Source organism: Ranitomeya imitator, chromosome 2 (genome assembly GCF_032444005.1).
Source record: "Ranitomeya imitator isolate aRanImi1 chromosome 2, aRanImi1.pri, whole genome shotgun sequence".
Taxonomy (NCBI): domain Eukaryota; kingdom Metazoa; phylum Chordata; class Amphibia; order Anura; family Dendrobatidae; genus Ranitomeya; species Ranitomeya imitator.
The window spans coordinates 759,874,553-759,899,641 of record NC_091283.1 but is presented as its reverse complement, the minus strand read 5'-3'; the positions used below and the strand labels follow the sequence as shown (position 1 = coordinate 759,899,641).

General features: G+C 46.8%; 1 protein-coding gene across 3 annotated transcripts; it reads left to right on the top strand.

Annotated features, from left to right (window-relative positions):
• The first annotated feature begins 272 nt into the window (after window positions 1-272).
• LOC138667758 (beta-microseminoprotein-like) lies at window positions 273-23,940 on the top strand. 3 transcript variants are annotated; one of them, XR_011318924.1, is made up of 4 exons: window positions 273-309; window positions 20,313-20,415; window positions 22,293-22,398; window positions 23,689-23,940. XR_011318924.1 is itself a non-coding variant. In XM_069755854.1 (4 exons), the coding sequence occupies exons 1-4, from the start codon at window positions 7,582-7,584 to the stop codon at window positions 23,795-23,797; spliced, it is 360 nt and encodes a 119-aa protein (XP_069611955.1). In that variant the 5' UTR covers window positions 7,561-7,581; the 3' UTR covers window positions 23,798-23,940. The 3 variants fall into 3 exon arrangements, 2 of the variants coding, with proteins under 2 accessions (XP_069611955.1, XP_069611956.1); XM_069755854.1 differs by lacking the exon at window positions 273-309 and adding an exon at window positions 7,561-7,623; XM_069755855.1 differs by lacking the exon at window positions 273-309 and adding an exon at window positions 19,182-19,287.
• Window positions 23,941-25,089: the final 1,149 nt, after the last annotated feature.

Sequence of the window (25,089 nt, the reverse complement as noted above, 5' to 3'; positions counted from 1 at the left end):
GCACGTGCCTAAGGCGGGGACAATGCAGGGGGGCGGCACCTGAGCAAGTTTAAAAAATGTATTTATTTTTTTTAAGTCCGGGGGTCCCCCGCCCACCCACCTCAGTCCCAGCTGCTGCGGGGGGAGGGGGTCTCAAGCGCAAGGCCACCATCAGGGCATTGCTGCCCTGACTACTGTATGGGGCAGAAATGGGTGCTGTACCTTTAAGCAGCAGCAGCCCAAGTGCATCATGGTCCTCCTGACGCCGGTCATGTCACACGCTGCGCGCTCTTCTTACTGTAAGCACTGGAGCAGACTGCAGAGAAGCAGGTAATGTTTGTGGGAGAAGATACTGAAGTCGGCGGTGAGCAGGGAGAGGAGGAGGCGGGCAGTGTGTGAGGACTCAGAGGAAGCTGCAGAGAGGAGACGGGAGTCTGCTGATGTGAGTGAGTGAGGGGAGGGGATGAGAGGCTGGTAAGGAGATGAGAGGCTGGTAAGGAGCTGAGAGGCTGGAGAGGAGAGGCTGGAAAGGAGAGGCTGGTAAGGAGAGGAGAGGCTGGAGAGGAGAGGCTGGAAAGGAGAGGCTGGTAAGGAGATGAGAGGCTGGTAAGGAGCTGAGAGGCAGGAGAGGAGAGGCTGGAAAGGAGATGAGAGGCTGGTAAGGAGAGGAGAGGCTGGTAAGGAGAGGCTGGTAAGGAGATGAGAGGCTGGAAAGGAGCTGAGAGGCAGGAGAGGAGAGGCTGGAAAGGAGAGGCTGGTAAGGAGATGAGAGGCTGGTAAGGAGATGAGAGGCTGGAAAGGAGCTGAGAGGCAGGAGAGGAGAGGCTGGAAAGGAGAGGCTGGTAAGGAGATGAGAGGCTGGTAAGGAGAGGAGAGGCTGGTAAGGAGATGAGAGGCTGGAAAGGAGCTGAGAGGCAGGAGAGGAGAGGCTGGTAAGGAGATGAGAGGCTGGTAAGGAGAGGATAGGCTGGAAAGGAGAGGCTGGTAAGGAGATGAGAGGCTGGTAAGGAGTGGAGAGGCTGGAGAGGAGAGGCTGGAAAGGAGAGGCAGGAGAGGCTGGAAAGGAGCTGAGAGGCAGGAGAGGAGAGGCTGGAAAGGAGAGGCTGGTAAGGAGAGGAGAGGCTGGAGAGGAGAGGCTGGAAAGGAGAGGCTGGTAAGGAGATGAGAGGCTGGTAAGGAGCTGAGAGGCAGGAGAGGAGAGGCTGGAAAGGAGATGAGAGGCTGGTAAGGAGAGGAGAGGCTGGTAAGGAGAGGCTGGTAAGGAGATGAGAGGCTGGAAAGGAGCTGAGAGGCAGGAGAGGAGAGGCTGGAAAGGAGAGGCTGGTAAGGAGATGAGAGGCTGGTAAGGAGAGGAGAGGCTGGTAAGGAGATGAGAGGCTGGAAAGGAGAGGCTGGTAAGGAGATGAGTGGCTGGTAAGGAGAGGATAGGCTGGAAAGGAGAGGCTGGTAAGGAGATGAGAGGCTGGTAAGGAGAGGAGAGGCTGGAAAGGAGAGGCTGGAAAGGAGAGGCAGGAGAGGAGAGGCTGGAAAGGAGAGGCTGGAAAGGAGATGAGAGGCTGGAAAGGAGAGGAGAGGCAGGAGAGGAGAGGCTGGAAAGGAGATGAGAGGCTGGAAAGGAGATGAAAGGCTGGAAAGGAGATGAGAGGCTGGAAAGGAGATGAGAGGCTGGAAAGGAGATGATAGGCTGGAAAGGAGATGAGAGGCTGGAAAGGAGAGGCTGGAAAGGAGAGGCTGAAAAGGAGATGAGAGGCTGGAAAGGAGAGGAGAGGCTGGAAAGGAGAGGAGAGGCTGGAAAGGAGATGAGAGGCTGGAAAGGAGATGAAAGGCTGGAAAGGAGATGAGAGGCTGGAGAGGAGATGAGAGGCTGGAGAGGAGATGAGAGGCTGGAGAGGAGATGAGAGGCTGGAGAGGAGATGAAAGGCTGGAAAGGAGATGAGAGGCTGTAAAGGAGATGAGAGGCTGTAAAGGAGATGAGAGGCTGTAAAGGAGATGAGAGGCTGTAAAGGAGAGGAGAGGCTGTAAAGGAGAGGAGAGGCTGGAGAGGAGAGGCTGGAAAGGAGAGGAGAGGCTGGAAAGGAGATGAGAGGCTGGAAAGGAGATGTGAGGCTGGAGATGAGAGGCTGGAAAGGAGATGAGAGGCTGGAGAGGAGAGGCTGGAGAGGAGAGGCTGGAAAGGAGAGGAGAGGCTGGAAGGGAGAGGCTGGAAAGGAGAGGAGAGGCTGGAAGGGAGAGGAGAGGCTGGAAAGGAGAGGAGATGAGAGGCTGTAAAGGAGAGGAGATGAGAGGCTGGAAAGGAGATGAGAGGCTGGAAAGGTGATGAGAGGCTGGAAAGGTGATGAGAGGCTGGAAAGGAGAGGAGAGGCTGGAAAGGAGAGGATATGAGAGGCTGGTCTCATGCTGTATATGGGGAGGCTGTGTGGGGCTCTCCAGGAGAGGCTGGAGAGGAGAGGAGAGGCTGGAGAGGAGAGGCTGGAAAGGAGATGAGAGGCTGGAGAGGAGAGGCTGGAAAGGAGAGGAGAGGCTGGAGAGGAGAGGCTGGAAAGGAGAGGAGAGGCTGGAAAGGAGAGGAGAGGCTGGAAGGGAGATGAGAGGCTGGAAAGGAGAGGAGATGAGAGGCTGGAAAGGAGATGAGAGGCTGGAAAGGTGATGAGAGGCTGGAAAGGTGATGAGAGGCTGGAAAGGAGAGGAGAGGCTGGAAAGGAGAGGAGATGAGAGGCTGGTCTCATGCTGTATAAGGGGAGGCTGTGTGGTGCTCATGCTGTATTTAAGGGGCTGTGGGGGGTTTAAAGATATATAGGGGGTGTCAGCATACTTAATTCTGCTCAATATTAAGTGATACAATTAATATTGTATCACTTAATATAGGCTGGACCACGGTGAGTCATTGGACGTGGTATATCTCGATTTTTCCAAAGCGTTTGATACCGTGCCGCACAAGAGGTTGGTACACAAAATGAGAATGCTTAGTCTGGGGGAAAATGTGTGTAAATGGGTTAGTAACTGGCTTAGTGATAGAAAGCAGAGGGTGGTTATAAATGGTATAGTCTCTAACTGGGTCGCTGTGACCAGTGGGGTACCGCAGGGGTCGGTATTGGGACCTGTTCTCTTCAACATATTCATTAATGATCTGGTAGAAGGTTTACACAGTAAAATATCGATATTTGCAGATGATACAAAACTATGTAAAGCAGTTAATACAAGAGAAGATAGTATTCTGCTACAGATGGATCTGGATAAGTTGGAAACTTGGGCTGAAAGGTGGCAGATGAGGTTTAACAATGATAAATGTAAGGTTATACACATGGGAAGAAGGAATCAATATCACCATTACACACTGAACGGGAAACCACTGGGTAAATCTGACAGGGAGAAGGACTTGGGGATCCTAGTTAATGATAAACTTACCTGGAGCAGCCAGTGCCAGGCAGCAGCTGCCAAGGCAAACAGGAGCATGGGGTGCATTAAAAGAGGTCTGGATACACATGATGAGAGCATTATACTGCCTCTGTACAAATCCCTAGTTAGACCGCACATGGAGTACTGTGTCCAGTTTTGGGCACCGGTGCTCAGGAAGGATATAATGGAACTAGAGAGAGTACAAAGGAGGGCAACAAAATTAATAAAGGGGATGGGAGAACTACAATACCCAGATAGATTAGCGAAATTAGGATTATTTAGTCTAGAAAAAAGACGACTGAGGGGTGATCTAATAACCATGTATAAGTATATAAGGGGACAATACAAATATCTCGCTGAGGATCTGTTTATACCAAGGAAGGTGACGGGCACAAGGGGGCATTCTTTGCGTCTGGAGGAGAGAAGGTTTTTCCACCAACATAGAAGAGGATTCTTTACTGTTAGGGCAGTGAGAATCTGGAATTGTTTGCCTGAGGAGGTGGTGATGGTGAACTCAGTCGAGAGGTTCAAGAGAGGCCTGGATGTCTTCCTGGAGCAGAACAATATTGTATCATACAATTATTAGGTTCTGTAGAAGGACGTAGATCTGGGGATTTATTATGATGGAATATAGGCTGAACTGGATGGACAAATGTCTTTTTTCGGCCTTACTAACTATGTTACTATGTTACTATGTAACTGGATGGACAAATCTCTTTTTTCGGCCTTACTAACTAAGTTACTATATTAATATTGAGTAGAATTATTTTCATGCTATTGGTTCGGCCTCCACAACAGTCATGGTCTTTCATTTGGCCCCTCGGGAAAATAAATTGCCCACCCCTGATCTAGAGACATGGAGTGAGAAGCCCACATACGATAGCAACAGATTAGTCCGTTCTCTCACTAAATTACCCATCCAGCTCTTCAAACTATTCTCTCTGAAACGTCCCAGCATTGCAGAGATAAACTTCCCTGTTTGCAGTCTGAGTGATGCTGCCCGTGGTTTTGGTAGTATGAATCGACTGACAGGTTCCCCTTAAAGGGACTCTGTCACCTGAATTTGGCGGGACTGGTTTTGGGTCATATGGGCGGAGTTTTTGGGTGTTTGATTCACCCTTTCCTTACCCGCTGGCTGCATGCTGGCTGCAATATTGGATTGAAGTTCATTCTCTGTCCTCCATAGTACACGCCTGCGCAAAGCAATCTTGCCTTGTGCAGGCATGTACTACAGAGGACAGAGAATGAACTTCAATCCAATATTGCAGCCAGCATGCAGCCAGCGGGTAAGGAAAGGGTGAATCACACACCTGAAAACTCCGCCCATATGACCCAAAACCAGTCCCGCCAAATTCTGGTGACAGGTTCCCTTTAAAAAACTGTCAGCCAAACCTTGCAACTGTGGCAGAATCAACTGACCATGTACTGTGTATGAGATCCACCAGATTCTCACATGACAACTAATGGAAAGGTTTGCAAAGGCTACTTTCACATCAGCGATTTTCTCCGTTCGCGGCAGATACTGCAGTTTTTCCGCCTCTGTCGTGTAACATATCACTTACAGGCCGGCAACTCTGCGTTCGGCCTCATTCATTACCTATGGGACTTGCGGACATGTGCAGCACTTGAGGTGAGACAAAAAAAACACTGCTAGCAGCATTTTTTTCTTGTTGCTGCAAGTACCGCATTTGCCGGATCGCAGCAAAACCGCAAGTGCCGCAAGTCCCATAGGGAATGAATGAGGCCGAACACAGTGTTGCCATAAGTGATCCGTTATGGATGCGGAAAAACTGCCGGATCTGCCGCAAATGTCAAAAATCGCTGATGTGAAAGTAGCCTAAGTCACTGCCGATAGTATCTGCATTAGGCCGGGGTCACACTAGACCGTAATACGGACGAGTGCAATGCGATAAAAAATCGCATAGCACTCGTCCCAATGTTAATCAATGGGGCAGCTCCCATCATCCGATATTTTCTCGGCTGTATTCAGGATCCGAGTGAAATCGCAGCATGCTGCGATTGTCAGCGTTTCTCGGCCGAGAATCGCCAATGAAAGTCTATGGAAGCCCCAAAAATACGGATTACACACGGACCAGCAGTGTGACTTGCGAGAAATACGCAGCGGTGTTAGAGAGAAAAGCCGGTAATTCAGTGCGGTGTACAGTAAAATCACACTGACAGCTTCCAGTAGAATAGGTAGAATAAATATGTACACAAAGAATAGGTATATATATATATATATATATATATGTCAGTAGACACATATATGTATATATATTATTCCTTCATACAGCCGCGATATAGCAAAAAGCCGGTAATTCAATTACCGGCTTTTGCTTTCTCCTTCCTAAAACCCGACATGATATGAGACCTGGTTTACATAAAGGAAACCATCTCATATCACCATTTTTTTTGCATAATCCACACTACTAATGTTACTAGTGTGTATCTGCAAAATTTGGCCGTTCTAGCTCTTAAAATAAAGGGTTAAATGGCGGAAAAAATTGCGCGGGAGCCCACGCCAATTTTTTCCGCCATTTAACCCTTTATTTTAAGAGCTAGAACGGCCAAATTTTGCATAGACACACTACTGACATTAGTAGTGTGGAATATGCAAAAAAAATGGGGAGAAGACATGGTTTACTGTATGTAAACCAGGTCTCAAATCATGTCGGGTTTAGGAAGGAGAAAGAAAAAGCCGGTAATTGAATTACCAGCTTTCTGCTATATCGCGCTGGATGACATAATAATATATATACATATATGTGTCTACTGACACATATATATATATATATAGACAGTATATATGTTTGTTTTTTTTTGACACATGGGTCCCTTGTATTGGCGTATGTTGGTTTTGCAAGCCTGCGATAAAAACACGCAGTACGGATGCCATACGGATGTCACACGGATCATTTGATGCGAGAAAATCGCATCCTCGCACTGCACTCGGATCACTGTTTTGTAAAAATGTGTGCGATTCTCGTCCGACAAAAACGGACCGATTTTTTATACGTTGTGTGTGTCCCCGGCCTTAGTCATACTCACCAATGGGGGAGGCAGCACGAAAAGTACCTAGGGCAGCAGAAACTCTAAATACGGCCCTGCATATGACCCAAAACCGGTCCCGCCAAATTCAGGTGACAGGTTCCCTTTAATGCTTGTAAGCAGTGCATGGCAGGGACATGTGGGTAGAAAGCTTTCAATCAGTGCTTTGGGCGGGTTATAGAGTGCTCAACATTCAGAGAACTGATAGATCTGCAGCAGAGAAAACAGTGATTTTATCAAAATGACAGCAAGCAGAACAGTAAGTGACACATTGCTGGAATTATCGTCTCTGCCCCTACATTATGCTGCTCTCGGACGGGGCAGCAAAAACATGGTGACAGATTCCCTTTAATTTTTTATTTACAAAAGAAATTGCACAAAGAAACTAAACAGTTTGAAAATAACTCAAGAATTATAACTCGTTAGTTGCTCTGTATACACATGCCAGGTGGCCTTGTCTGGAGATGTCTATTTATTCCAGAGATGCGACTAGACATTGCTACTTGTCTACTCCTGGGATCCTTTATTATCCATTTGCCACTGTTGATATTCTGCACAATCACACCAAGATTCTGATAGGGAATTTAGACTGTGAGCCCCATCGGGGACAGTGATGATAATATATGTAAAGCACTGCGGAATAAGATAGCGCTATATAAGCAACGCATACTAAATAATAATAGATAATTATAAGTCCTTGTGGTTTTGATTTTACATTCTCACTGCTTTGGTGATTGTTTTATGGCTCTGACTAAGCTGCACACAGAATCTCCACACACCCAGACACTTGCTGCCTAACCAAGGTCATTTTTTAATAAAAATAATGGCCTTTTTTGTGCAAAAAAAATTAACATCTTCAAAATAAATCTTTAATTTTTCCGACTGCTATCCATCAGTTATTTGGATATATAACATGTTCTAGATTTTTAGGTATGTTACATGCTCTAGTTAAAGAGCACATATCATCTCTCTGTCACTTCCCGTTTTATTACAAAATTCACTACCTAGCCCTGGACCAATTCTTTTTCTAAGCGCTCGTGCAGACAAAACATTGGATTGCACTTGGCCCATTAATTTTCTCTGAGCTCTGTGTACGTCCGATTTTGTTCCTCAGATGTATTCTGTCCGAACCCAACATCCAGCCTACTCAGAAGCCGTATGGGGGAGTCCTTGGAACGTGAAACTTCCAGTTGCGGCACAGTAAGAAGCTTTTCATTCTTACACTTTGTTTCACTGTCTGATTTCTCTGGATTTCTGATTAAGGCTGTAAAACATGATTCAAGAACTGTCATAACTAGTGAGTTGTGTAATTTTATGTATTTCTGTAGGAGAGTTGAATAATATAGTGATAAGATAATGTGTTTGTCTACTAACTGGTTGCCTAGTACAGATTTGGGGCGATCTATGTATGATTTATTGCCGTGGCCATCTCGGATGGGCAGTACACTGTCCTAAGGCTGTGTTTAGGCAAGCGACTTTGTTCATTCCCGGTGTGTCAGTTATCACTACAGTCCCCATAAATTGTGTGCTACCCCCTAGGTAAAGTAGGCAGGCTGAGTTTTTGTATATATGTTCATGAGAACCATTGTGAATTTCTGGCTAACACAGTACCGCAATACAATTTGTTATTGTACATCATGAGAACCATTGAATGACATGAGTGGGGTATGATGGACAAATAAATAAGCCCCCTGTGTCTGTACTGTACACATACTGGCTGGTGACCGGTTCATGCAGCATACCCTATTTAGTATATTATGGGTATATCGTACAATATAAGCACATTTTATCATTTACCTTTTGTATCTCCCTTATCTCCTCATTGATTGTAGCTTTTGAGTGAGAAGCTCACTTTTTTTGGTATCTGAGTTACATGTTTTTCTATAATGTCTTTATTGTCTGTACAAGTCCCCTCTAAAACTGTAAAGACCCCTTCACACTTAGCGACGCTGCAGCGATACCGACAACGATCCGGATCGCTGCAGCGTCGCTGTTTGGTCGCTGGAGAGCTGTCACACAGACCGCTCTCCAGCGACCAACGATGCCGGTAACCAGGGTAAACATCGGGTAACTAAGCGCAGGGCCGCGCTTAGTAACCCGATGTTTACCCTGGTTACCATGCTAAAAGTAAAAAAAAACAAACACTACATACTTACCTACCGCTGTCTGTCCTCCAGCGCTGTGCTCTGCACTCCTCCTGTACTGTCTGTGAGCACAGCAGCCGGAAAGCAGAGCGGTGACGTCACCGCTCTGCTTTCCGGCTGACCGACGCTCACAGCCAGTACAGGAGTGCAGAGCACAGCGCTGGAGGACAGATGGCTGTAGGTAAGTATGTACTGTTTGTTTTTTTTTACTTTTAGCATGGTAACCAGGGTAAACATCGGGTTACTAAGCGCGGCCCTGCGCTTAGTTACCCGATGTTTACCCTGGTTACCAGTGAAGACATCGCTGGATCGGTGTCACACACGCCGATCCAGCGATGTCAGCAGGAGTCCAGCGATGAAATAAAGTTCTGGACTTTATTCAGCGACCAACGATCTCCCAGCAGGGGCCTGATCGTTGGTCGCTGTCACACATAACGATTTCATTAACGATATCGTTGCTACATCACAAAAAGCAACGATATCGTTAACAATATCGTTATGTGTGAAGGTACCTTAAAGTGCTGCTGAATGTGACAGGTGGGGGGAGGAAGAGGTACCTGTTTGTTTGCTGTGAGTACAGAGAATCGAATATTCGTCCATGCCAACCTGTGCTCTGTGCAGGAAGATCGGAGGTCACTTTTTAGTCTACATTCCCACGGTCAGTAACCGGCAGCGCTTTGGATGCAGCATATATCCGCTGTGTTCAAAACGTTGACAGCTATTGAACACAGGTGATTCCGCATGTGTTCATTGAACTGTGCGGAATCACTGCATCCAATACATTGGATGGGTGAAATCTGGAAAAACGCGTCACATGTCCGTCTCCGCAAGGAAGCCGCGGGTGTCAGAGCACGCATAGTGAACATGGAAGTTTTTGAAATCCCATCCAACATGCTGTAACATCTGGCCTCTGCAGATGTACACAGCATCCTACGCGCAGCATTTACTGACCATGGGAACATACCCTTAAGGAGTGCAAACAAATTTTTGTTCATTTTTTTATCATATCAAATATCTTAAAAATATTTTTTTTATGTTTTCTACAATTATCCAACAGTTATTTGGATACATAACATAATCTAGTTTTTTTAGATATCATTTTAAATATATTACATGCTTTAGTCTACATATTGCCTATCTATCACTATCACTACCAGTTTTATGACAAAAATCAATACCAAGCTCTAGACTGTTTTTCTAAACGTGTGTGCCTGCAAAAAAAAATACAGGAAAAAAATACTAATAAATCAAGCATTAAAGGACCCGACTTTCTAACAGAGGGTGGGTGTCAACTTTGGGTTGGGGGATGCCAGCTTAAAGGGAACCAGTCAGCAGGATTGTGCACAGTAACCTACAGACAATGTCAGGTCAGCGCTATTATACTGAATAAAATGATACCTGGGTTTATGAAGTCCATCTTGTGATTTCTTAGTCTTTATTTTCAGTTTTTAATTAATGATATGCTCGTGTCCTAAGGCGAGGTCGGTGTATGTGGAGCTCTGATTAGATATTCCTAATGCAGACTGCTGACAAGTCACTGATCACTCACTGACCTGCCCCCTGGTTTACATAATGAATATACTAATGTGTGTATGAGTCGTCCGCCAGGGCCCTGGGGTACCCAGTACCAGGTCCGGTATTCACAGGGGGATGTCACGGTGGTGACCCGGTCCGTGGCCCTGGGCGACCATGTAAAAGGGGAAATTGAATAAAGTTTATGTTCGTGATGCCACCTGTGGTATTCGGTCAGTGTGGACCAACGCTGCTTTAAGGGGTCCTCTGGGGTGATGTTATGGCAGCAAGATGGTATAACTTCCCACTGGTGAAGTATATCCCCAAGGCATCTGGTGTGTAGATGGAAGATGGTGAATAATGCAGTAAAGAACGAAGACACAGGTTTGCAGTCTCTTTACCTGGTTTACTGAACTCTTCATGCAGCTACAGTCCAGGGCACCAGATCACAGGGCAGGTAGGATTCGGCCAACTTGGAAGCGAATCCAGAGTCCCCTTTACCAGGTGGAGTTAAAAGCCTTCCTCTAGCGCGGTGGTGTTGCAGTTCCTTACTGCCTATGGCTTCAGATAAGGTCCTCACAGTTCATCTCTCTGTCCCCCATATAGCATAGGGCAATACCTGTATGACAGGTAACTCGAGCCTTTTTTTACAGGGACTCTATCACGCCCCGGGCTCTATGTGTTACTGTGTCTCAGGTGTGTGTGGCAGACAGGTAACTTGCAGTTCAGCCGTCCTGCTGGTTTCTGATGTAAGTCTTAGAGTCCCTTACAACCTCGGTGGTCCGGCTACCAGTTATCTGCGCTTTGCCAGGGAGACAGTCTGCTCGCTGCTATCCTCCCCCTGGTGTCACTCTCCTGTGTTTTGCTCTCCTGCACGCTCACTGAACGATGTTCGGCTTTCTGTATCTCTCTTTTTCCAGGAGTTGTAGTACTTCAGACTATACGGCCCCTTCAGACCTTCTGACACTCTGTGTCCATCTGCTCTCTCCTCTGTCTCTGACAATCTGACTCAAACTGAAACTAACTTTCCCTCCAAACCACAATATATATGCACTGCTATTGAACCCGTTCTACGCCCGGGTGGCGAGCATTTACATTGGTATATGGTCTCCATCCTGGTATGTGCTGCTCCATCCTGCGTCCCCATCCTGTCATGTGCTGCTCCCATCCTGCGCCCCCATCCTGTCATGTGCTGCTCCATCCTGCATCCCCATCCTGACATGTATTATGTAAGAAGAAGCGGCAACACTGACAGGTTTGAGACCCGTGGAAGCGCTATCATCAGCACGAAACGGCCGTCGTCACATCCTGCTCACCTCCTTGTTCGTCTGTTCCCCGATGCCGTGAAGATACCATGTTTGTGTTTTATCAATAAAAACTTGGACCACACAGGACCGGTGAGTGTTGCCGCTTCTTCTTACATAGTAGCAGTGGCGTGACCTTTTTCCAGCATGCACCTCGACCGGAGAGTCGGTTCCATAGAAGTGACACGCACACCGTTTGTATTGCTGTTGGTTAAGGAAGGGCTGTGCGGCAGCTTTGCTCTAGATTGCTTCCCATCCTGACATGTGCTGCTCCATCCTGCGTCCCCATCCTGTCATGTGCTGCTCCATCCTGCGCCCCCATTCTGTCATGTGCTGCTCCATCCTGCATCCCCATCCTGTCATGTGCTGCTCCCATCCTGCGCCCCGTTCTGTCATGTGCTGCTCCCATCCTGCGCCCCGTTCTGTCATGTGCTGCTCCCATCCTGCACCTCCATTCTGTCATTTGCTGCTCCCATCCTGTCATGTGCTGCTCCCATCCTGCGCCCCCGTTCTGTCATGTGCTGCTCCCATCCTGCGCCCTCGTTCTGTCATGTGCTGCTCCCATCCTGCGCCCCCGTTCTGTCATGTGCTGCTCCCATCCTGCGCCCCCATTCTGTCATGTGCTGCTCCCATCCTGCGCCCCCGTTCTGTCATGTGCTGCTCTCATCCTGCGCCCGTTCTGTCATGTGCTGCTGCCATCCTGCGCCCGTTCTGTCATGTGATGCTCCCATCCTGCGCCCGTTCTGTCATGTGCTGCTGCCATCCTGCGCCCGTTCTGTCATGTGCTGCTCCCATCCTGCGCCCGTTCTGTCATGTGCTGCTGCCATCCTGCGCCCGTTCTGTCATGTGCTGCTCCCATCCTGCGCCCGTTCTGTCATGTGCTGCTGCCATCCTGCGCCCGTTCTGTCATGTGCTTCTCCCATCCTGCTCCCCTGTTCTGTCATGTGCTGCTCCCATCCTGCGCCCGTTCTGTCATGTGCTGCTGCCATCCTGTGCCCGTTCTGTCATGTGCTGCTCCCATCCTGCTCCCCTGTTCTGTCATGTGCTGCTCCCATCCTGCACCCGTTCTGTCATGTGCTACTCCCATCCTGCTCCCGTTCTGTCATGTGCTGCTCCCATCCTGCGCCCGTTCTGTCATGTGCTGCTGCCATCCTGCGCCCGTTCTGTCATGTGCTGCTGCCATCCTGCGCCCGTTCTGTCATGTGCTGCTCCCATCCTGCGCCCGTTCTGTCATGTGCTGCTCCCATCCTGCGCCTGTTCTGTCATGTGCTGCTCCCATCCTGCGCCCGTTCTGTCATGTGCTGCTCCCATCCTGCTCCCCTGTTCTGTCATGTGCTGCTCCCATCCTGCGCCCGTTCTGTCATGTGCTGCTGCCATCCTGCGCCCGTTCTGTCATGTGCTGCTGCCATCCTGTGCCCGTTCTGTCATGTGCTGCTTCCATCCTGCACCCCCATTCTGTCATGTGCTGCTGCCATCCTGCGCCCGTTCTGTCATGTGCTGCTGCCATCCTGTGCCCGTTCTGTCATGTGCTGCTGCCATCCTGTGCCCGTTCTGTCATGTGCTGCTGCCATCCTGTGCCCGTTCTGTCATGTGCTGCTTCCATCCTGCACCCCCATTCTGTCATGTGCTGCTCCCATCCTGCGCCCGTTCTGTCATGTGCTGCTGCCATCCTGTGCCCGTTCTGTCATGTGCTGCTCCCATCCTGCTCCCCTGTTCTGTCATGTGCTGCTCCCATCCTGCACCCGTTCTGTCATGTGCTACTCCCATCCTGCTCCCGTTCTGTCATGTGCTGCTCCCATCCTGCGCCCGTTCTGTCATGTGCTGCTGCCATCCTGCGCCCGTTCTGTCATGTGCTGCTGCCATCCTGCGCCCGTTCTGTCATGTGCTGCTCCCATCCTGCGCCCGTTCTGTCATGTGCTGCTCCCATCCTGCGCCCGTTCTGTCATGTGCTGCTCCCATCCTGCGCCCGTTCTGTCATGTGCTGCTCCCATCCTGCTCCCCTGTTCTGTCATGTGCTGCTCCCATCCTGCGCCCGTTCTGTCATGTGCTGCTGCCATCCTGCGCCCGTTCTGTCATGTGCTGCTGCCATCCTGTGCCCGTTCTGTCATGTGCTGCTTCCATCCTGCACCCCCATTCTGTCATGTGCTGCTGCCATCCTGCGCCCGTTCTGTCATGTGCTGCTGCCATCCTGTGCCCGTTCTGTCATGTGCTGCTGCCATCCTGTGCCCGTTCTGTCATGTGCTGCTTCCATCCTGCACCCCCATTCTGTCATGTGCTGCTGCCATCCTGTGCCCGTTCTGTCATGTGCTGCTGCCATCCTGCGCCCGTTCTGTCATGTGCTGCATCCATCCTGCACCCCCATTCTGTCATGTGCTGCTGCCATCCTGCGCCCGTTCTGTCATGTGCTGCTGCCATCCTGCGCCCGTTCTGTCATGTGCTGCTTCCATCCTGCACCCCCATTCTGTCATGTGCTGCTGCCATCCTGCGCCCGTTCTGTCATGTGCTGCTGCCATCCTGCGCCCGTTCTGTCATGTGCTGCTGCCATCCTGCGCCCGTTCTGTCATGTGCTGCTCCCATCCTGCTCCCCTGTTCTGTCACGTGCTGCTCCCATCCTGCACCCGTTCTGTCATGTGCTACTCCCATCCTGCTCCCGTTCTGTCATGTGCTGCTCCCATCCTGCGCCCGTTCTGTCATGTGCTGCTGCCATCCTGCGCCCGTTCTGTCATGTGCTGCTGCCATCCTGCGCCCGTTCTGTCATGTGCTGCTGCCATCCTGTGCCCGTTCTGTCATGTGCTTCTCCCATCCTGCTCCCCTGTTCTGTCATGTGCTGCTCCCATCCTGCACCCGTTCTGTCATGTGCTACTCCCATCCTGCTCCCGTTCTGTCATGTGCTGCTCCCATCCTGCGCCCGTTCTGTCATGTGCTGCTGCCATCCTGCGCCGTTCTGTCATGTGCTGCTGCCATCCTGCGCCCGTTCTGTCATGTGCTGCTCCCATCCTGCGCCCGTTCTGTCATGTGCTGCTCCCATCCTGCGCCCGTTCTGTCATGTGCTGCTCCCATCCTGCGCCCGTTCTGTCATGTGCTGCTCCCATCCTGCTCCCCTGTTCTGTCATGTGCTGCTCCCATCCTGCGCCCGTTCTGTCATGTGCTGCTGCCATCCTGCGCCCGTTCTGTCATGTGCTGCTGCCATCCTGCGCCCGTTCTGTCATGTGCTGCTGCCATCCTGCGCCCGTTCTGTCATGTGCTGCTGCCATCCTGGGCCCGTTCTGTCATGTGCTGCTGCCATCCCGCGCCCCCGTTCTGTCATGTGCTGCTCCCATCCTGTGCCCGTTCTGTCATGTGCTGCTGCCATCCTGCGCCCGTTCTTTCATGTGCTGCTGCCATCCTGCGCCCGTTCTGTCATGTGCTGCTGCCATCCTGCGCCCGTTCTGTCATGTGCTGCTGCCAGCCTGTGCCCGTTCTGTCATGTGCTGCTGCCATCCTGCGCCCGTTCTGTCATGTGCTGCTGCCATCCTGCCCCCGTTCTGTCATGTGCTGCTCCCATCCTGCGCCACCATTGTATTATATGCCCCCCATAAGACGCTCCAGTGTGTATGCCCCCGTATGCTGCTGCCATATAAAAAAAAAATACCATACTCACCTATCGTCCGGCTCCACTGCAGGTGTGTCTTCAAGAAAATGGCACCGGAAAGCGCGGACTGCGCAGGCGCCGATTCCGGCAGCAGGAATCGGCGCCTGCGCAGTCCGCGCTTTCTGGCGTCATTTTCTTGAAGACACACCTGCAGTGGAGCCGGAGTGTGTCTTCAAGAAAATGGCGCCGCAAAGCACGGACTGCGCAGGCGCCGATTCCTGCTGCCGGAATCGGCGCCTGCGCAGTCCGTGCTTTCCGGCGCCATTTTCTTGAAGACACACTCCGGCTCCTCTGCCTGTGACTGGTAAGTCAGAGAACGGCGCCGGCGCGCATTAAGCGCGTCATCGCACCCTCTGAACTGTCACAGCAGAGGAGTCGGGAGACGGAGCCGCACGCAGCGCTGGAACGGGGAAAGGTGAATATACTTACCCTCCTGGCAGTCCCTGACTCTCCGGTGGAGATCGCGGTATGCGTTCAGTGTTTACGCATACCGCGATCTCCTGGAAGGGTCACTCTGTGGGGGCCAGACTGCGCCGGCGCTTGCGCCTGCGCAGTCTATAAAGGCTTCGGACAGAGTGACGCTCCCAGCGTTATATTATAGATATTAAGGGGAGTCACCTAGGAAATAGGATCAAAAGCTCCCCCTTGTGGCCTGGAGTGTGAGCATGTTGTGTGTATGGTGGTTACATGATAAAAGATATCCTTCATCACTTCCAAACGTAACATCACTCTCCCCGTGAGGAAAGCAATGCAACTGTGACGACCAGGACCCTGGGGTGTCACATGTATTTGAAAAAAAGTATGTCACATAATCACTGGCATTTTCCCCTGGTCCTGAGGTCACCGCAGTTCAGCCCGGCCTCGATGATGTCAGCGCTGGGGAATGATGCTGCTCTCTCAGCAGCTCATTCACCAGTGGTTCTCAGCTCCAGCCTGCACGGTCGCATCTTGGCACCATTCAGGTTGAAAACTATTTAGCCCCCAGACATGGATTACAGCGTGGGACTGAATGACGGACAGGTGTGATATATTGTTGTTTTATTTTACTTTAATTACAGGAGATCGAGGGCTTTGGTGGAATTAGGCATTACAGTAAGCATGGTTTAACTGAGATTATTAAAGGAGTCTGTGTCATTTTTTAAATTAAAGGTCTTTATTCTGACTGTGTGTTTATTTAACATATAACTATAGGATTAGTAATGGATAGGTGTCTCATAGACACCTTTCCATCACTAAGTCATGGGCTTGATGTCACCTGACAATACAAAGGTGACATCAACCCCACAAACATGAACCCCATTTGCCACCATTACTGGGCAAGTGGGAAGAGCCGGGCAAAGTGCAAGAATTGGCGCATCTAATAGATGCGTCTTTTCTGGGCAGCTGTGGGCTGCTGTTTTTAGGCTTGGGGGCTTATATCATTGGCCCCTTACCAGCTTGAAAATACCAGCCCCCAGCTGTGAGCTTTAGCAAGGCTGGTTGTCAAAATGGGGGGGACCCCATGCAGTTTTTTAAATTATTTATTTAGATAATTAAAAAAAAACAGTGTGGAGACCCCTCTAAAATTGATAACTAACCTTGCAGAAGCTGACAGCTGAGGGTTGCAACCCCCAGCTGTGAGTTTTGCCTGTTTGGTTAAAGAAAATAGAAGGGAACCCATGTCGGGTTATTCATTCATTAATTTAGTTATATTGCAGTTGGCGGCTGAGGAATACCCCAATCATCCGCTCCTGCTGTCACTGTTTTTAGCGGTAGCAGGTGTCGGATGATGGGAGTATGAGTCCCAAAAGCCCCCACCTGCAGTCATTGTTCAGACTTTAATTTAACTTTAATCATTCTCCTCTGCTCGTGCCAATCGCCGTCTTCACCACCTGCAGCCGGGTAACAGCATTTACTGTAGCGCTTCTTCCCCGATGCCGATGTGTGTCACACGGAGGACATCAATGCATGCTCTCCATGTGCACGTGTGCAGGACATTTTGCCGTCTGTGCTGACGGTAAAAAACTGACATGTGCACAGACCCATTCATTTGAAAGGGTGTATGTGTGTCAGTGTCTCCGGTACATGTGAAAACTGTCACCACACGTACCAGAGACACGAATGCGTGAAAGAGACCATTGATGCAGCAACAAATACAGTGTCAGAAACGAACCAAATGCTCATCGTGGGAGCAGTCTTACTTTCCAGGTACTGTAAAACTGCTGCTTTTTTACGGAAAAAAATTGTCAAGAATGCAGCGTGTAAACAACCCTTATAGTCACAGTGTCAGGGCTCCTAATATGATTAGGTTGTGATGTATTTCTACACCCAGGAAGAAGTGATTAGCGAAACACGTGTCGGGGTTTCCTTCTCCCAGCAACCTCCAAATCACAGTTACTGACAGCACGGTGTAACCGCCTTTTTACTTTGGCCTTTGGCATTCCAAAGGTTATGATGTACTTGGACTTGCTAATAAGTTATGCACTTGCACTTTAGCACAAGCTACCTTCAGTTTAGTCCTCATAGGATTTATTCCTTCAGACATTACACTTACCATTACTGACAGCACAGTGTAACCGCCTTTCCATCTTGGACTCTGGCATTCTATAGGTTATGATATACTATGCACTCGCGCTTTAGCACAAGCCACCTTCAGCCCTCATAGGATATATTCCTGCAGACCTTGCATTTACCACACTGGCATTTTTTAAATGTCTTTATTCCATTAATCCAGAGCCTGCCGTTGCACGAGAGTTTAATATATGCAGGCATTATTAATAATAATAATAATTTGTATTTATATAGCGTCAACATATTTCGCAGCACTTAACAATTAAGCGGGGACATGTACAGACAATAAATTCAGTACAAGTTAAGACAATTTAAACAGTGACATTAGGGGTGAGGTCCCTGCTCGCAAGCTTACAATCTACAAGGAAATGGGGGGACACAATAGGTGAAAAGTGCTTGTTATTTCAGGTCTGGCAATTATAATAAATAGGGATTTTCATATAAAGCTGCATGATCCGGTCATCAGCCCGTGTGTTTAAGTGCAATAGTCAAGTATCAAGTGCAGTTATCGTGTGCATGGAGGGTGTGGAGACAGATGAATAGTAGGGTGCAGATTCACATGCAGATAATATTTGGAAGGAGGTAACAGGGCAAAGTTAGTTTACTGAGTAGTTGATGTGGTAGGCTTGTTTGAAGAGATGGGTTTTTAAAGCGCGCTTGAATAGGTCGGAGCTAGGTATCAGTCTGATCGTCTGGGGAAGTGTATTCCAGAGAGCTGGCGCAGCACGAGAGAAGTCTTGGAGACGGAGGTGCGAGGTCCGGATTACAGGAGATGTTAGTCTTAGGTCATTTGTAGAACAGAGGGCGATAGACAGAGATGAGAGAGGAGATATAAGGTGGTGCAGAACTGTGGAGAGCTTTGTGGGTGGCATTCCAAAGGTTATGATACACTTAGACTTGCTTATAAGCTATGCACTCGCACTTTAGCAAAAACTGTCTTCAGTCCTCATAGGATCCACTGCCTCAGACCTTGCATGTACCATACTGGTATTTTTGATATCTCTTTATTCAATTAATCCTGAGCCTGCTGTTACACGTGCGTTCAATATATGCTGATACCACAAATAAATTTGATCTATTTTGTTGCACATTGCTCTTTATCAATTTGTATGTGGTTGTTAATATTACCAATTATGGTGCGGGTTGCTTGGAGCTGACTCTGCCCTGCTTGACCTTCCTTATTTTATACCTATGATTCTTGATTTTATCTACTTGTTAATAAAATACTTTACTTTTGGTCGTGTACTTCCCCTCTCTTTGGGTACATGTATTTCTATAATGTATATAATGTTTTTTTACTATTTTTTAAAATATCTCCTTTATTTTTTCCAAACTTTCCTAACATTTTTAGAAAAAGCTTTTGGATAACATGGTATTATTATTTTTTATTTACAGTTATATATTGGATGGGGATGTTGTGTTTTTTGAGAATCAAGAAGGGTCTGTGTTACAGTTCTACTATGGACCCTAAAATGCTGTTTGCTCTGTATTATGGACCAGTTTGTAAATGAACTATTCCAGGCTAGCATAGTCATAGCGTGGGTGTTATCAGATCACAAGAACAGAACAGTAAATATAACAGCTTAAGTATATATTTGATTTCACCCACATACTAAAAAATGTGACGTTACAGAATTCTAACGAACTTTAAATAATATGTATAAATACCCCAGTACAAAGCTCGGATAAAGTACAAGGAGCTTTCTCACCGCTACAGAAGATGGTAAGTATCTCATATCTGCTCTATTTATTCATACAAGAGTAAAACATATTTTGCCTTTTTTTGGACATGATTTGCTCTTTGATTACCTTATGATTCCTTCAAGCACACTATTCCTGTAACATTTTTATTGCTTGTAAAAGTGCCATACATCCCAAGTGCTTTGTTTATTTATATCGTTTTTACATAATCTGTTGAATTTTTTTTCATTTGTATCATTTTGGTGTTTCTCAAGTCCCATGGAGAAGTCTATAGCAAAAAAATGCTGCATTTTAGGAAAAATGCAACAAATTCCCAAATCACCACAACAATGTGAAAGAGCAAAATGTTGTGATAAACCTTTTTACTTATTTTCTATGGACTTTGAAGTATCATTGGGCTGCAGAGTTTTTGATAAAGGCATTCAAAACATCAGTACACATGTTGCACAAAAAAGCTACAAAATGCTGAGGACTGAATTGTGTCTTCCCGAGCTGACAATCTACAGGGTATTGGGGCGGTGGACAGTAGGGTAAGGGATTGGAGCAGCTCCGGAGGTAGTCAGGTGGCAGCAGGGATATTGCAGGTTGCAGGCTTCCTAAAGACATGAGTTTTCAGGTTGTGTCTGAAGATTTCAATTGTGGAAGACAATCTGATATTCAGGGGTAGTAAGTATCATAGGATGGGGAGGTTCGGAAGAAATCAGGGAAATGGATGGAGAGATGTGAACATTCATTAAAACAATGACATTTGAGGAATGTTGGAAATATTGATGTAGATGGAAACAAACGCGGTAAATGAGAGATGGATGATGAGATCATGAGATAGTAAAGGTCAGATGGGAGAATATTATCCATGAGATTACATCGCTTGTATATTTCTAATGTGCACATATAAAGCTAAACTCAAAGGGGCATTAGGAATAGACCAAGATCACCGGTATGGAGACTGAAGATTTTATATTATTGTGCTGCGACTAATCAACCGTACACACCTATTTACAGTATGGATTGAACGGTTTTCATTAGATTTATTTTTGTACCCTTTAGAAACACTTTTTCGTGATCGTGTTTGCTGCTGCGATTTGCCTGACTGTTTGCAATGCGGCTTGTTTTATGGGACTGCCTGAATTTCAAGGAAAACCTGTAAATGGTAAGTAACAGTATAGGCTTAGCTGCAGCATATCTGACTAATAAGGTAGCATACCTCTGAATAATAAAGTGAAACAGCTACAAAAAATACCACAACACAAGTAACATATCTTAAAGGTAAATGCCATTTTTACACAAACACTCGTAGAAGTGATGATTGTACAGATAAATCCAGTGACTCATGGGTGATGTGTCCTATGATTATAGTCACTTGTTTTGTCTTCTCCATCTGGCCCTGATCCCAATAATACTGCATCCTCAGTAATAGTTATTTTGCCTCTGCATTGTGATACTGTCCCTTTAATTCCATCACAGTAATATTGCCCCCTTAGCGCCTCCAGGCAGTAATGTTACCACTTTGTACCACCATACAGTAATAATGATCACATTTTACCCTTAAACAAAAAGTAATGTCTCTTTGGTGCCCCATACAATAGTTATGTCACTCTTTTTAATTTTATACAAAAGTAATGCCACTCTTTTTGTCCACCAATAGCACAAGCACTACAATAGCAATGCCCTATACCATAGTATTGTCTTCCCATGTGAGTCCTCCTGCACTTTGTTTGTGCCAATAAAAATAAAATAAAATTTATCTAATTTGCAAAGGAAGCATTAAAATACTGTGGAACATTTGTACTGTGTGGGGGCACAAAGGGGCAATTATCACTATGTGAGAGCTCAAGGTTGACACTATTGTAGCACAGAGGCACAACGTGATACTATTGTGGCGGTATAAAGGGTGCAATCTTGGTGGTGGTCACTTTTGCCCTGAGGGCACAAATTGCTGCTTGGGATTTTTTTTTTATTATGGACCAGAATAGTGCATGGAATAGAAGTCAGTTCCTGCCGCCATCTGCTAGGTGAATGAGCACAATGAGCCAATAACTTGGAACAGTGACTAGTCCATTATTTCCTACTGCTGTCTGAATATGGCCTCTACTGATTTGGACACCTTTGCAATGAATTTCAAACATTTTTCCCAGATGTCTTTCAAGAATTTTGGTTAGCGTTTTTTTGTAATCTTTCATTATATTTTGTACATCTATTTATTATTTTGCGTTGCTAATATAATATAGCGCCATTATATTCTGTAGTGCTTTATCGACATCATCATCGCTGTCCCCATTGGGGCTCACAATCTAGATTCCCCATCAGTATGTCTTTGGAGTGTGGGAGGATTCGGAGAACCCAAAGGAAACCGTCACAAACAAGGGTAGGATTAGGACTCAGGACCCCAACGCTGCAAAGTAACAGTATATGTGTTTCTCTTGGCATGTTTTTCAGGCTCTGCAAAGAAGCCTATTGGAAAAATGGCAAAAAAATTCCAGCATACAGTTAAAAAAAATAAAACGCCAATGTCCTGTACTTAGGATGCAATTATCAATATGAGATCAGTGGTGATCCAACAACTGGAACCCTCACCGATCATCTGTAATCTACTCTGTTAGCTGCCAAATAAAAACAGTGTACGGGGCAAAACAGCACAACCATGTATACTATTCAGAGGCTTCTGACTTGTACTGCAGATTAGCTCCTGTTCCCTTCAATAGGAGCTGATCTGCAGCATCCAGCTGTGGCCACTACACGCTGAACTGATCTGTGCTGCTGTCTGGGCGGTGAAAACAGTTCAAAATAGTTTAAAATTAATATAAGTGTAGTGTAGTAGTTTAAAATAGGTAAGAAAAGTGTTAACACCACATCATAAGATGTCATCCTGCATTGTGAATGCTCTTACAGATTATGTTAGGTAACGTCACACGACTACCTAACCTCAAATGATTTGAATTAAGATCACATTGCTGATATTTTTTGATCCTCCTAAAAAAAAGTTAATAATATTCTTTCTTAAATTAAATGTCTTTCAATTACTTGCAGGTTGTTTTTTCCAGGGTGAAGTCCATCCATTTTCCAGTAACTGGGTAACAAAGGATTGTATGCAATGCAGTTGTGGTTCTAATGGGATGTTGAGCTGTTGTACTATGTAAGTTATGGTATTTATTTTACTTGAAAAAATAAAAGCAGTAGTCCACAGACCCATTTAAAAAAAAATTAAAAACTAAGTGCACAGTCTACTGGATTCAATGCCATGTACTTTTTCATTTTGCTTTTATGGTGCCTAATATATTGCATAGTAGTATACAGATTGTTATGACACACATCAGACCCTTTCCCCATTAGAGCACAAAATCTAATTTTCAAAACTCTTTATATTTTTCGAAGTGGGGGAGGAACAGGAAACCTTCCTCCCAAATGTCTACATGGAGAACATACAAATTCCATGTAGACATTGTGATTGGTTATATTCAAACCTTGTGCCCCAGCAATTCAAGACAATAGTGCTTATGCCTGACCCAATATGATGCCATTGAACGTTATGTAGGCTGTGTTCTGATAACTTAAGGTACCTTCACACATAACGATATTGTTAACGATATCGTTGCTTTTTGTGAAGTAGCAACGATATCGTTAAGGAAATCGTTATGTGTGACAGCGACCAACGATCAGGCCCCTGCTGGGAGATCGTTGGTCGCTGAACAAAGTCCAGAACTTTATTTCGTCGCTGGATCTCCCGTGGACATCGCTGGATCGGCGTGTGTGACACCGATCCAGCGATGTCTTCACTGGTAACCAGGGTAAACATCGGGTAACTAAACGCAGGGCCACGCTTAGTAACCCGATGTTTACCCTGGTTACCAGCGTAAAAGTAAAAAAAACAAACACTACATACTTACCTACCACTGTCTGTCCCCGGCGCTCAGCTGCTCTGCACTCCTCCTGTACTGGCTGTGAGCGTCGGTCAGCCGGAAAGCAGAGCGGTGATGTCACCGCTCTGCTTTCCGGCCGCTGTGCTCACAGCCAGTACAGGAGGAGTGCAGAGCAGCTGAGCGCCGGGGACAGACAGCGGTAGGTAAGTATGTAGTGTTTGTTTTTTTTTACTTTTACGCTGGTAACCAGGGTAAACATCGGGTTACTAAGCGCGGCCCTGCGCTTAGTTACCCGATGTTTACCCTGGTTACCCGGGGACTTCAGGATCGTTGGTCGCTGGAGAGCTGTCTGTGTGACAGCTCTCCAGCGACCAAACAGCGACGCTGCAGCGATCCGGATCGTTGTCGGTATCGCTGCAGCGTCGCTTAATGTGAAGGGGCCTTTAGAGACAGGGGAGTATGGGAAAAAGTAGTGCATTTTTACAACATTTAATCTGATTAACCATCAGTTATCACAAGTTAATACATCGGTTCTAACACACAGCGTGTATTCTGTTTGCACACAGGCTTGGTTTGCCAATGCACATCGAAGGAGACGAATGTGAAGTCTTGGAAGATAAAGAGACCTGCACTATGAAAATTGTTTACAAGGATGATCATTCAAAAGAATGCTAATAAAACCTGCCCAATTTCAATATTATTACCTTTTTCGAAAGTTAAAATAAAAAAACCTTAACAAAAAATTGAAGAGAGAGTTATAGAAACATCTGCAGAAAACTTTATTTTTAAATAAGAAAGAAATAAAATTGCTAATTGTATGGATTGGTTTTGGGTCTTATTTCTATATCATGCAATGTTTGGGACCCTAGGTCAGAAGACAGAAGAGGTGGCACTTCACAGAAAATGGATGGTATATTAAAGTGCAGTTCTGGGCAAATCTGAAATAGTGACTGAACTGAAATGCATATTTTTATTCATATGTGCTTGTACATTAACCCCTTCCCGAAATTTGCAGTACATGTACTGCTCTGTGGGAGCTGTGTTCTCTCAAAGAGCAGTATAGGTACTGCCAATCACGCGGCCTCACGCTGAGCACCGCGGCGATCGGTTGCAATTGTCAGAGTGTCAGCGATCAAAAAATGTCATGTGACTGAAAATGGTACCAATAAAAACTGTCACCAAGTCCCGCAAAAAACAAGCCCTCACATGACTCTGTCGGTTGACACTATGGACGTCCTGGCCCAAATTGATGGTATGGTATTGGTACAAAATATGTTGTTGGTAACAGCAGACATAGAATCCCTATATATCATTATCATGATGGCTGATAGCAATTGGGATGGCCAAACATGTGATCTAGTTCTCGAATTACTTAACTATATTCTTACCCATAACTTTTTTGTTTTTCGAGACATCTTTTATTTACAGCGATGCGGCACTGCAATGGGTTATGGCCTGTGCGCCCTCCTTCGCTAACCTCTTTCTGGGGTACTGTGAGAGGGAGGTTTTCAGGGGGAGGGAAGGTGTTTGGAGCAGTGGACCTAACATGAATTACAGGACTTTATGGGAGATTTGAACAATAATAGATTTAACATCAAGTTAACCTATACATGCAGTGATACTGAGGTCGACTTCCTGGACATCAAATTCAAATTTACCAACATCTACAGCTACAAACTGATGTCTTTCGGAAGTCAACCTCATCAGTGTTTTCTCAGCAGAAGATTATCACTACAGGACTAGGTGTCTCGTGTCTCCTAGTCCAACCACTGTCCCCAGCTCTGATTAGCAGCTTTCTGTCAATATACAGTGTACACAGTAAGCAGTCCATCAGTGGTGTGGACGGGGTTATACACAACTCAACATCTGAGCTCTGCTAGATCTGCTGAAGAGAAAACTGTGATTCTATCCCACCTGCTGCACCCAGAAAACTAAGTGATACATTGCTGGAATCAGAATTTCTGTCC